This window comes from Marmota monax, unplaced genomic scaffold (genome assembly GCF_021218885.2).
Source record: "Marmota monax isolate L192 unplaced genomic scaffold, Marmota_monax_Labrador192_F-V1.1 WCK01_AAM20220418_F8-fsc00001, whole genome shotgun sequence".
Classification (NCBI taxonomy): Eukaryota; Metazoa; Chordata; class Mammalia; order Rodentia; family Sciuridae; genus Marmota; species Marmota monax.
Window position 1 is genome coordinate 14,592,208 of NW_026693777.1, and position 13,266 is coordinate 14,605,473.

At 37.8% G+C, this 13,266-nt stretch overlaps 1 protein-coding gene across 1 annotated transcript in view; it reads right to left on the reverse strand.

Moving 5' to 3' along the window:
- Map4k5 (mitogen-activated protein kinase kinase kinase kinase 5) overlaps window positions 1-13,266 on the reverse strand; it is a 119,979-nt gene that overhangs the window by 84,583 nt on the left and 22,130 nt on the right. The window contains exon 3 of the mRNA XM_046461013.2: window positions 8,904-8,961. Within this exon, the coding sequence (XP_046316969.1) occupies window positions 8,904-8,961 (58 nt within the window). The remainder of the gene's footprint in view (window positions 1-8,903; window positions 8,962-13,266) is intronic.

A 13,266-nucleotide genomic window follows, 5' to 3' on the forward strand; every position in this document is an offset into this window, starting at 1 on the left:
GCACGGAGGGTAAAACTGCTTATTCAGCGAATCGCCCCGCGGCTGGAGTCTGCAAGGCGCGCTGGGATAGAGACGCAGGGTTACAGCGCTGCAGTTTCTGCCAGACGCGCAAGCACCGCACTCAGGGCTGAATTCTGGGTTCGAGACGGGGAAGGAAGCGGTCCATCTCGGTTCTCCACACCGGTCAGACCACAGAGGAGGCCAGCAGCCACCATGTTGGTAAACTGATGTCACCACACCTGTTTTTGACTGACCGCAGCTCATTCAGCCATAGAACAGGTAATTTCAGGCTGCAATTCGCCTGCGGCTTGCAGACAGATTGCTAGGGTTCAGCGCCTGGGGGCTTCTTAAAATCTGATCTTATCGGAGTGAACACGGAGCGCGGGGCGGCCGAGTCCCGGCTCCCGGAGCCGTCCCGGAACCGCCCTGGCTCCGGGCTGCGGAGCCTGCGGAGGCTGCTTCTTGGACCCTGCTAATATCAGAGCAAACACGAAACACCAAGAGGCCGAGTTCCGGCTCCCGGAACTGAGCCCGCGGGGGCTGCTTCTTGGAGCCTACACTTATAGGAGCTTACACCGAGCACGGAGCGGCCGAGTTCCGGCTCCCGGAACTTCCCTGGACCGGGGCTGGGAGCCCGCGGAAACTGTGTCTCGGTCCGGGTCCTGCTGAGGGCAGGTCAGGACTCACCCATTGCTTGGGTTGCCTGGCAAGGGGAACGAAATGCTGCCATTCGCATAGGATACCAACATGGCAGAGATCTGATGTCAGCAGAAAGCGGTGGAGGAGAGATCTTCATCAATACCAGCGGTGACATAAGCAGTTGGTCTCCTGGTAAGGGGGGTGAGGCTCAGTCACCCGAGTCTCCTCAATTTGTCCTCGAGCCAGAGGGAAGGAGCCGGGCCGCCGCCAGCCCCCGGAGCAGGCCCAGCGGCTCGCCAGCGTGGTGACCGCGTGACCCCAATTGGAGAGGGGGCGGAGCGGAGCCGCCACCCAAACCCGCCAGGTGGGCAGACCCACGACCCAGTAGTACATGGGCGTGGTAGGAGGGGCAGGGCAGAGCCGCCCTTCGCGCTTGCAAGGTAAACAGACCTGTGACAGCCTGGCGGGTCAGGCCCAGTGGCCTGCCAGTGTGGTACACACGTCACCCCAACTCGAGTAGGGGCAGAGCAGATCCTTATCCCACGCCCGGATCAGGCCCTGCCGGTGTGGTGGTCACGTGACCCCAATTGGAGTGGGGGTGGAGCGGAACCGCCACCCGTGCCCGCAGGGTGAGCAGACCAGTGATCAACCTGCAGATCAGGCCCAGGGGTCCGCAGGCGTGGTAGGAGGGGCAGGGCAGATCCGCCGCCCGCGCCTTCAAGGTAGGCAGACCTACAACAGACCTGCGGATCAGGCCCAGGAGCCTGCCGGCGGGGTACAAATACCACCCTAATTGGAGTAGTGACAGAGCAGAGTCGCCTCCCTTGCCAGGAACAGACCCAGCATCCTGCAGGCGGGGTAGTCACGACACCCCAATTGGAGTAGGGGCAAAGCAGAGCCTCCACTCGTGCCCGAAAGGTGGGCAGATCTGCGACCGACCAGCAGGACAGGCCCAGTGGCCTGCTGGTACGACAGACACGTCACCCCAATTGGAGTAGGGGCAGAACAGAGCCGCCACCAGCTCCCAGAACAGGCCCAGTGACCTGCCGGCGTGGTAGCCACGACACCCCAATTGGAATAAGGAGAGAGCAGAGCCGCCGCCCGCACCTGCAGGAAAGATACGCAAGCAGTATGAAAAGACAAGGAAAGAAAGGACCACAAGCAATGCAGGTCAACGCAACTTTAGAAGAGGTAACAGCTGCAGCAGATGGAATGTCAGATAAAGAATTCAGGATATACATGCTTCAGATGATCTGGAGTATCAAGGAAGACATTAAACAGCAAAATCAGACAAAGAAAGATGACTTCAACAACGAATTACGCAAACAAATCCAGGAAGCAAAGGATCAACTATACAGGGAGATAGAGGTTATAAAAAACAAGCAATCAGAAATCCTAGAAATGCAGGAAGCAATAAACCAACTTAAAAACTCAATGGAGAATACTACCAACAGAGTAGAACACTTAGAAGATAGAACATCAGACAATGAAGACAAAGTATTTCAACTGGAAAAGAACATAGACAGCTCAGCAAGACTGTTAAGAAACCATGAGCAGAACATCCAAGAAATATGGGATAACATTAAGAGACCAAACTTAAGAGTCATTGGGATACAGGAAGGTACAGAGCTCCAAACCAAAGGAATGAGCAGTCTATTCCATGAAATAATACAAGAAAACTTCCCAGACTTGAAGAATGAGACAGAATCCCAAATCCTAGAAGCCTACAGGACGCCGAATGTGCAAAATCATAAGAGATCCACACCTAGACACATTATAATGAAGATGCCCAACATACAGAATAAGGAGAGAATTTTAAAAGCTACAAGAGAAAGGAAGCAGATTACATTTAGGGGCAAGCCAATCAGGATAACAGCTGATCTTTCAACACAGACTCTGAAAGCTAGAAGATCCTGGAATAACATATTTCAAACACTGAAAGATAATGGGTTCCAACCAAGAATTGTGTATCCAGCGAAATTAAGCTTCAGGATGGAGAATGAAATTAAAACCTTCCACGATAAACAAAAGTTTAAAGAATTCGCAGCTAGAAAACCATCTCTTCAAAACATCCTAGCCAAAGTATTACAGGAAGAGGAAATGGAAAATAACAATGAAAACCAACAGTGGGAGGTAGGACAGTAAAGGGGGGGGGGAAACAATCAAAGAGGAAAACAAACAATGTTTAGTAACAGAAATAAACAAATATGGCTGGAAGAACAACCCATATCTCAATAATAACCCTAAATGTTAATGGCTTAAACTCACCAATTAAGAGACACAGGCTAGTAGAATGGATCACAAAACAAGACCCAACAATATGCTGCCTACAGGAGACGCATTTGATAGGAAAAGACATACATAGGCTGAAGGTGAAAGGTTGGGAAAAATCATATCACTCATATGGACTTCGGAAACAAGCAGGCGTGTCCATACTCATATCAAATAAAATAGATTTCAAGCCAAAGTTAATCAAAAGAGATAAAGAGGGACACTACATACTGCTTAAGGGAACCATACACCAACAAGACATAACAATCATAAATATTTATGCCCCAAACAATGGTGCAGCTATGTTCGTCAAACAAACTCTTCTCAAGTTCAAGAGTCTAATAGACCACCACACCATAATCATGGGAGACTTCAACACACCTCTCTCGCCACTGGACAGATCTTCCAAACAAAAGTTGAATAAGGAAACTATAGAACTCAATAACACTATTAATAACCTAGACCTAATTGACATATATAGAGTATACCACCCAACATCAAGCAGTTACACTTTTTTCTCAGCAGCACATGGATCCTTCTCAAAAATAGATCATATATTATGTCACAGGGAAACTCTTAGACAATATAAAGGAGTAGAGATATTACCATGCATCTTATCTGATCATAATGGAATGAAACTGAAAATCAACGATAAAAGAAGGAAGGAAAAAGCATACATCAATTGGAGAATGAACAATAGGTTACTGAATGATCAATGGGTTATAGAAGACATCAAGGAGGAAATTAAAAAATTCTTAGAGATAAATGAAAACACAGACACAACATATCGGAATCTATGGGACACATTAAAAGCAGTTCTAAGAGGAAAATTCATTGCTTGGAGTTCATTCCTTAAAAAAAGAAAAAACCAACAAATAAATGATCTCATACTTCATCTCAAAATCCTTGAAAAAGAAGAGCAAAACAACAGCAAAAGAAGTAGAAGGCAAGAAATAATTAAAATCAGAGCTGAAATTAATGAAATCGAAACAAAAGAAACAATTGAAAAAATTGACAAAACTAAAAGTTGGTTCTTTGAAAAAATAAACAAAATCGACAGACCCTTAGCGATGCTAGTGAAGAGAAGAAGAGAGAGAACTCAAATTACTAGCATACGGGATGAAAAAGGCAATATCACAACAGACACTTCAGAAATACAGAAGATAATCAAAAACTATTTTGAATCCTTATACTCCAATAAATTAGAAGATAGTGAAGGCATAGATAAATTTCTTAAGTCATATGATCTGCCCAGATTGAGTCAGGAGGATATAGAAACCCTAAACAGACCAATATCAATTGAGGAGATAGAAGAAACCATCAAAAGACTACCAACTAAGAAAAGCCCAGGTCCCGATGGGTATACAGCAGAATTTTACAAAACCTTTAAAGAAGAACTAATACCAATACTTTTCAAGCTACTTCAGGAAATAGAAAAGGAGGGAGAACTTCCAAATTCATTCTATGAGGCCAACATCACCCTGATACCTAAACCAGACAAAGACACTTCAAAGAAAGAAAACTACAGACCAATATCTCTAATGAACCTAGATGCAAAAATCCTCAATAAAATTCTGGCGAATCGGATACAAAAACATATAAAAAAAATTGTACACCATGATCAAGTAGGATTCATCCCTGGGATGCAAGGCTGGTTCAATATACGGAAATCAATAAATGTTATTCACCACATCAATAGACTTAAAAATAAGAACCATATGATCATCTCGATAGATGCGGAAAAAGCATTTGACAAAGTACAGCATCCCTTTATGTTCAAAACTCTAGAAAAACTAGGGATAACAGGAACATACCTCAATATTGTAAAAGCAATCTATGCTAAGCCTCAGGCTAGCATTATTCTGAATGGAGAAAAACTGAAGGCATTCCCTCTAAAATCTGGAACAAGACAGGGATGCCCTCTCTCTCCACTTCTCTTCAACATAGTTCTCGAAACACTGGCCAGAGCAATTAGACAGACGAAAGAAATTAAAGGCATAAAAATAGGAAAAGAAGAAATTAAATTATCACTATTTGCAGATGATATGATTCTATATCTAGCAGACCCAAAAGGCTCTACAAAGAAACTATTAGAGCTAATAAATGAATTCAGCAAAGTGGCAGGATTTAAAATCAACACGCATAAATCAAAGGCATTCCTGTATATCAGCGACAAATCCTCTGAAATGGAAATGAGGACAACCACTCCATTCAAAATATCTTCAAAAAAAATAAAATACTTGGGAATCAACCTAACAAAAGAGGTGAAAGACTTATACAATGAAAACTACAGAACCCTAAAGAGAGAAATAGAAGAAGATCTTAGAAGATGGAAAAATATACCCTGTTCATGGATAGGCAGAACTAACATCATCAAAATGGCGATATTACCAAAAGTTCTCTATAGGTTTAATGCAATGCCAATCAAAATCCCAATGGCATTTCTTGTAGAAATAGAGAAAGCAATCATGAAATTCATATGGAAAAATAAAAGACCCAGAATAGCAAAAACAATGCTAAGCAAGAAGTGTGAATCAGGCGGTATAGCGATACCAGACTTCAAACTATACTACAGAGCAATAGTAACAAAAACAGCATGGTACTGGTACCAAAACAGGCGGGTGGACCAATGGTACAGAATAGAGGACACAGAAACCAATCCACAAAACTACAACTATCTTATATTTGATAAAGGGGCTAAAAGCATGCAATGGAGGAAGGATAGCATCTTCAACAAATGGTGCTGGGAAAACTGGAAATCCATATGCAACAAAATGAAACTGAATCCCTTTCTCTCGCCATGCACAAAAGTGAATTCAAAATGGATCAAGGAACTTGATATCAAATCAGAGACGCGCCGTCTGATAGAAGAAAAAGTTGGCTACGATCTACAGTCAGTGGGGTCGGGCTCCAAATTCCTCAATAGGACACCCATAGCACAAAAGTTAATAACTAGAATCAACAAATGGGACTTACTCAAACTAAGAAGTTTTTTCTCAGCAAAAGAAACAATAAGAGAGGTAAATAGGGAGCCTACATCCTGGGAACAAATCTTTACTCCTCACACTTCAGATAGAGCCCTAATATCCAGAGTATACAAAGAACTCAAAAAATTAGACAATAAGAGAACAAACAACCCAATCAACAAATGGGCCAAGGACCTGAACAGACACTTCACAGAGGAGGACATACAGTCAATCAACAAGTACATGAAAAAATGCTCAACATCTCTAGCTGTCAGAGAAATGCAAATCAAAACCACCCTAAGATACCATTTCACTCCAGTAAGATTGGCAGCCATTAGGAAGTCAAACAACAACAAGTGCTGGCGAGGATGTGGGGAAAAGGGTACACTTGTACATTGCTGGTGGGACTGCAGATTGGTGCAGCCAATTTGGAAAGCAGTATGGAGAGTTCTTGGAAAGCTGGGAATGGAGCCACCATTTGACCCAGCTATTCCCCTTCTTGGTCTATTCCCTAAAGACCTAAAAAGAGCATGCTACAGGGACACTGCTACATCGATGTTCATAGCAGCACAGTTCACAATAGCAAGACTGTGGAACCAACCTAGATGCCCTTCAATAGACGAATGGATAAAAAAAATGTGGCATTTATACACAATGGAGTATTACTCTGCATTAAAAAATGACAAAATCATAGAATTTACAGGGAAATGGATGGCATTAGAGCAGATTATGCTAAGTGAAGCTAGCCAATCCCTAAAAAACAAATGCCAAATGTCTTCTTTGATATAAGGAAAGTAACTAAGAACAGAGTAGGGACGAAGAACAGGAGAAGAAGATTAACATTTAACAGGGATGAGAGGTGGGAGGGAAAGGGAGAGAGAAGGGAAATTGCACGGTAATGGAAGGAGACCCTCAGGGTTATACAGTGGAGGGGGTAGAGAGAGAGGAGGGGAGGGGAGGGGAGAGGTGGGGAGGGGGGAGGGTGGATGATGGGAAAGGCAGCGGAGCACAACAGACACTAGTATGGCAATTTGTAAATCAATGGATGTGTAACTGATGTGAATCTGCAATCTGTGTATGGGGTGAAGGTGGGAGTTCATAACCCACTAGAATCAAAGTGTGGAATATGATATGTCAAGAAATTTGTAATGTTTTGAACAACCCACAATAAAAAATTAAAAAAAAAAAAAAAAAAAAAAAAAAAAAAGTCTGATTACAGGGAAGAAGAGAACAGAGAAAGCAAGACTAATAAATTTATCTAAGAGAAGTAGACAAGTATTATAAATGGAGTGAAAAGACAGAGAAGACAAATTAGGGAAACTTAAAATGAAGAGTCTCTATTTTCAAAGTGCAAACAGCATCCAAAATGCAATAATAAAAGACGAATAACCTGAAATAAAGACAGGCAATCAGCAGAATATAAAAATGGCCAAATACTAAGATTACATCATTAACATTTACTAAACTTCTTGGGGGGAAGAGTTTAAATATTATTCAATCTTCATATATGAGGGATCTCTTTAACATAAAATCAGCAGTTTTTACAAAACAAGGACGTGAGAAATTCAAGCCTTTCAAAGGGTTTTACCTTATAATCCCAGCATTTTATCTTTATATGTTAAGTAATAACATCATACATATGATGTATTTTTCTTGTTTTTATTGAATTGTCTTTCCTCTATTAGTTCCAATATATGGTTTATTGAGAGGTCAAACTCAAAGGATTTTTAAAGCATACTCATTAATTCATTAAATAAATTATAATCAAAAGTAAGCCATACACTCAAGTCAAATAAGTAAAACTGCTCTAATAAGCCCAGTGCACTCATTGAAGGCAGAAGAGATCTTTGTTTCCTATGAGAGCCCAGACCAGAATCTGGACTATCATCACCTCTTGAACATAACTTGAATTTCTGCTGGAGTGACTCTTCCAGGAGAGGCAATTGCTTGTACTGTTCTCATATTCCCTTCTATTTGTGTTAGTGACATTTTAGAGATCATTCTATACTTACTAAATGAAACTCTGTAACAGGAGTCTAAAATAGATTTATAACAACTTTTATCTGTCAGGTAAAAGGATGTGTCATATTTGAAAGCTTAATTTTAAAGCGTTCCAGCATATGCTGCCTCAGTAATACAATCTTTCTAATGAATCAAACACATAATCATCTAAAGTTGAAGTACAAAACCCATTTTAACTGCTCAAGTTAAGAAACTGGAATAATTATGGTCACATAGGTCTCAGTTCATAAGCTGCAATCAAACAGATCACTAAGATATACACCTACCTGGTCAAAAACTACTATTTCCCATATTAAAAACTTTTAAAAAATCAAAAGCGGGCTGGGGATGTGGCTCAAGCGGTAGCGCGCTCGCCTGGCATGCGTGCGGCCCGGGTTCGATCCTCAGCACCACATACAAACAAAGATGTTGTGTCTGCCGAGAACTAAAAAATAAATATTAAAAAAAAAAAAAAAAAAAAAAAATCAAAAGCATAAAATTAAGGTTTTTTTCCAAAGTAAATTATTTGGTGTGTTTTAAAAGAGTCTTCTGATATATAGATATGTTTATAAAATAAGCATTAAACTAAGATCAAAATTATCAAACCTAAATCAACCAGCCAGGGAACAGCTGATGAAATAGCATTTTCTGGAATATTATCTGAATATCCCTAAAATATCATGGAAGACTTTTATAATCAAATTTTCACAGTAGCTAAAACTAAGCTAAAATAGTCACTATAATTGTGAAAAAAATTACTTTTATAAAATTGTCAGTAAGTGCATATTTCAATTTTTTAATATATACATTTTAAATTTTACTTAGCAACAGAACTGTCCCATCGAAACTTTAATGACCTCCAATGGAATTTAATAAAACCATACTGAAGACATTATACTGTCCTGCCAGAACACATAAAGACTTCTTTGGAGAAGAAGGAAAACATAAAGGACATAGACTATGCTTTTTATGAAATGCACAAGAAAATGTTTTTAAAAAAAAAGTCTTAAGAGTTTTAATACATACCAGGCTCCAACTTGATGATTTTTACTGCAGCTAACTCTCCTGTATGTACATTTCTGGCCTAAAAATGAAATAAAAACACACACACACAAATTTTAAGTTCGTTAATTACATAAGTATTACTTGCATTATGCTAATTACTTATCAATGATGTGTTAACAAAATTTAAAAACAAAACCTTTATTTCTAATAAAATGAGTGTACTCATTTTCCCACCAAAGAAAAATGTAGAAAAGGCACAAAAGTATTTAAAAAATTACCTGTAGCTCCACCACTCAAAAACAGCTACTGTTTTATTAATAAAACTAAGGGTATAATTCTTACAAGTCTTTTCTTCACACTTGGGTTAATTTTTCTCAATAATAATTTTTAAAAGCTATAGTTAGAAGAAGTAAGTTCTGGTGTTCCATAGTATAATTCATGGAATATAGATAAAAATCTACAAGAAAGAATTCTGAATGTTTTTACCACAAAGAAATAATGTTTGAGTAGATAGATATGCTTATCCTGATTTGAACCATTACACAATGCATACATGTATCAAATCATTACATGTACCTCATGAATATTTATGTTAAAAAATTTCCATGTACCAAACAAACAAAAACCAACCTATTATAATTTTGTTTATATTATAAGCATAGTTACCAGTCATTAAGAGAAAAATTACCCAGATAAAAAAGTTAAAACTTTTAGGGTACATGCTCCCCACTCCCCACCATATAAGCATGTACATGAGTATATGTGTGTATGGAAAATAACCTTTCCAGTAGTCCTCTACAAAATGACTAGCAATGCTGCCTAATTTCTCACTGGCAGAATACATAATTTATTTAACCAATTTACTATTGTTGGACATCTAGAATTTTAATATTATTTTATCATTATAAATACAGGGATAAACATTTTAATTTTGTATATATTTGCAGCCTAATTTCCTTCAAACAAATGCTTTTCTTAGAAAAGCATTTGCCATTTCACAAAGTATCATGGACAGACCTACTGTAATTAGTGATGTAATGACTAGCCCTAAAAATATTTTAGCACATATCAGCTTATCAACCTAGATGTCTATATAATTGTTAGGTCAAAATGTATGAGGACTTAAAATAGAAATTATTGCCATATTGCTCTAAAAAGCTGTGCATTTATACTTTCATCAACCTTGGATGTTAAATACATTATCTGCCATGATCTGTTGTAGGTAAAAACTTTTTATGTTTTTAAAAGTTATGTACTTTCTCTATGCTACATGTAATTTTTGAAGGACTATAAAATAGTCCATATACTCATCCCCCCTTTATTTCATTAAGGCTACCTTTTCATTATTTAAGCCTATTTCTTTCAGATGGATTCTAAGACATAGAATTTCTACTTATTTATTTATTAACCCAGGGGTGGCTTTACTATTGAACTACATCCCCAACCCTTTTTATTTTTTATTTTGAGACAGGGCCTTGCTAAGTTGCTTAGGATCTCGCTGAATTGCTGAAGTTGACTTTGACTTGAGATTCTCCTGCTTCAGCCTCCTAAGTCTCTGTGATTATTGGAGAGTACCAACATACCCAGCTAAGATATGGAATTTTACATCAAAACTGTTAAGCTGCCAACATGTATTATCAAAATAGTCTAAAAGCACTGTGCCATTATATTCTTACCATAATTATGGGTTCTTATCTTCATTGTGCTCAGTGATACACCATAGGTGAAAATAAAATTTACAACTTTTTTTTACTATTAGAATTGAATGTCAACTTTCATACTTGACATAAAAAATAAGGAATGCAATAAAAATAGGAAAGTATTATTTATGGGATTAAATAAGTCACAATCACTAGAGGAAAAAAGAGAAAAAGAGAAAGGAACAGAAGAGTGACAAAGAAAATAGGGAAGACAGCACTGGAAGACACTTTTAGGATGACATTCAAAGGGTAAAAAAAAAAAGAACAGAATGGTGGAGAGGAATACATGAAGGAAAAGACACAAACAGAAAGGAATAAGAACAAAATCTACAGTAGAAATCTCAACTATTTTGTGAAGAGCAATTCAGGTTTCCCTTATCTTTTGTGGTAAACAGAGTAAAATAGGGTAAGAAGGCCTCAGTACCATTCCCACCATCTTCTCTTCCTTGCTTTTAAATAAAAAGATTGTCTGTTAGCCTCAGGTCATTCCTTGTTCTTAAAATCTTTCAATATTTTAATTTCCTTTGGGTTATAGAAAGACATGTACATATAAAAAATTCATATGCCATGGAGACTTTACAATATAAAATAGAGCCAAAAATTATAGAATAATCAGTGACCTCCTAGTAATCTTGTTCAGAGGATTATAAAATGTGTTAGAAGGCAAATTCCAAAAAAATGACAGCAATTATAGTTGTAATGCTTTATGGTTTGCAGGATTCTTCATATACATTATTTAATTTACTTAAACACAAAGACTCAGTTCAGTAAAATCAAATGACCTATTTAATGTCATTAAGCCGTCAAGGATAAGAATCAGATTTAGAATGCAAGAAATGAACTCTGATAACAAGATTTCAGTACTCCTTTTCAAACATGAGAATTTTGTTTTACTTTTAAATATGCAACAGATACCTGAGAAAAATATTAACTATATAACATCTAACAGATCTCAGTGGTGACTTTTGTTCAAAATGCATAACAGTGTAATAATCATTTTTTATATTAAATTAACAGTTCCTCTGATGATTTTCATTGTAACAGAATGTGAACTACTGCACATTTACAGTCTTTTTTTTTTTTTTTTTTTTTTTGGTACAGGGATTGAATGAATCCAGGGGCACTTAACCACTAAGCCACACATTCAGCTATTTTTTATCTTTTATTTTGAGACAGGGTCTCACTTAGTTGCTTAGGGCCTTGCTAAATTCCTGAAGGTGACTTTGAATTTGTGATTCTCTTGCTTCAGCCTCTTGAGTTGCTTGGATTATAGGTGTGCACCATCATGCCAGGTGCACATTTACAGTCTTAAAAAAATAATCTTAAGAGGTAAATTTGATTAAAAAAAAAAACACTCCAACATGTTTAACATTCACCTTAAAGAACTGGGATAACAATCAGATAACATGACTCAATTAATTGTTCTTTTTATGAACCCATATTCTAATCTAGTAAACACAGCCACCTCTATGCTGAAATGCCATACACATATGAGGCTTTCCCTCTTTCCTTATCTTCCTAAGTGATTATGTAAAAGTTTACACTGGAATCCCATGGAGTACAGAAAAACATCTGTGGATGTAAAGAACTTTACATATTAGAAAGAATTAAGTGCAAGAGCCTAGGTTGCACAACAAAGTAACATAAGAACTCTCACCAAGAGTGATAGTCAAACCATTCAAGGTTCTAAATTTCAGGTCTGAACTCATTATGATAGTGATTGATGCTAATACATTTCCAACAACAAGATATCTTTAGGCGATAATTTATTCCAGTTTTCCTAGTAAAACAAGCACTAGGACAATGCATTCTGCCACTCACTGGAAAACCAAAACAAAATATGAGTGCATACTTCTCAATTTCAGATTATCAAACAAGCGTCAACAATGTGAAAAGATCTGTTTCTCTGAAAGCTTGGGAAAACTAATTCTAGTTTTAGTCAGATTAATCAGAAGCAAATGACTCTATCTCTAGCTTGAAAACACTGTCTTCTCTGTCATACACTCTCCTTCCTCTCCATAACTCCTCTCTCCCTTTACCTTACACTTGTTCATCATGACTCAGTTTAGTTATCACCTCCTCCAGGAAGCTTTGCCTGGTATCTCAATTCTGGATTAAATATGTGTCTGCTTAGCTCTGGCATAATCCTTTGAAAGACTATGTTATTTGGTAAATGTTCTAAAAGGTTGTTAAATAGACAATTATGACTAGAAGAAGGATATTATTCTCTTTACTTAAAAAATAAGAATAAAATATTAAAATCCTCTATAAATGTGATATACTATTTTAAATAGTCTTCTTTTCAGATGTGTTGATTCATTAATTTTTTTACTATAAATTAAAGCATTTTAGAGAAAAAATTACACAATTATTATACAATAAGATTTGTTATAAAAAATTAAAATAACAAAATAAATCAATAAATATGACAGATCCTCCTCCTAATCTCTAAGGTTAACTACTTACGGCTAACAGTTAAGAGTATTTCCTTCCAGACTATTAATTAGGTTGACTCTTAAAAGCATATATGTCTAAAAGACAGAATGCTGATAGCTTATATCAGTTTAAACCAAAGCTAAACATAGTCTTGCCATATGACCCAGGAATGCCCACCCCTAGCCAGTGCTCAACTGAGTTCAAAACCTATGTCCACACAAAAACTTGCAGACACGTTTGTAGCAGTC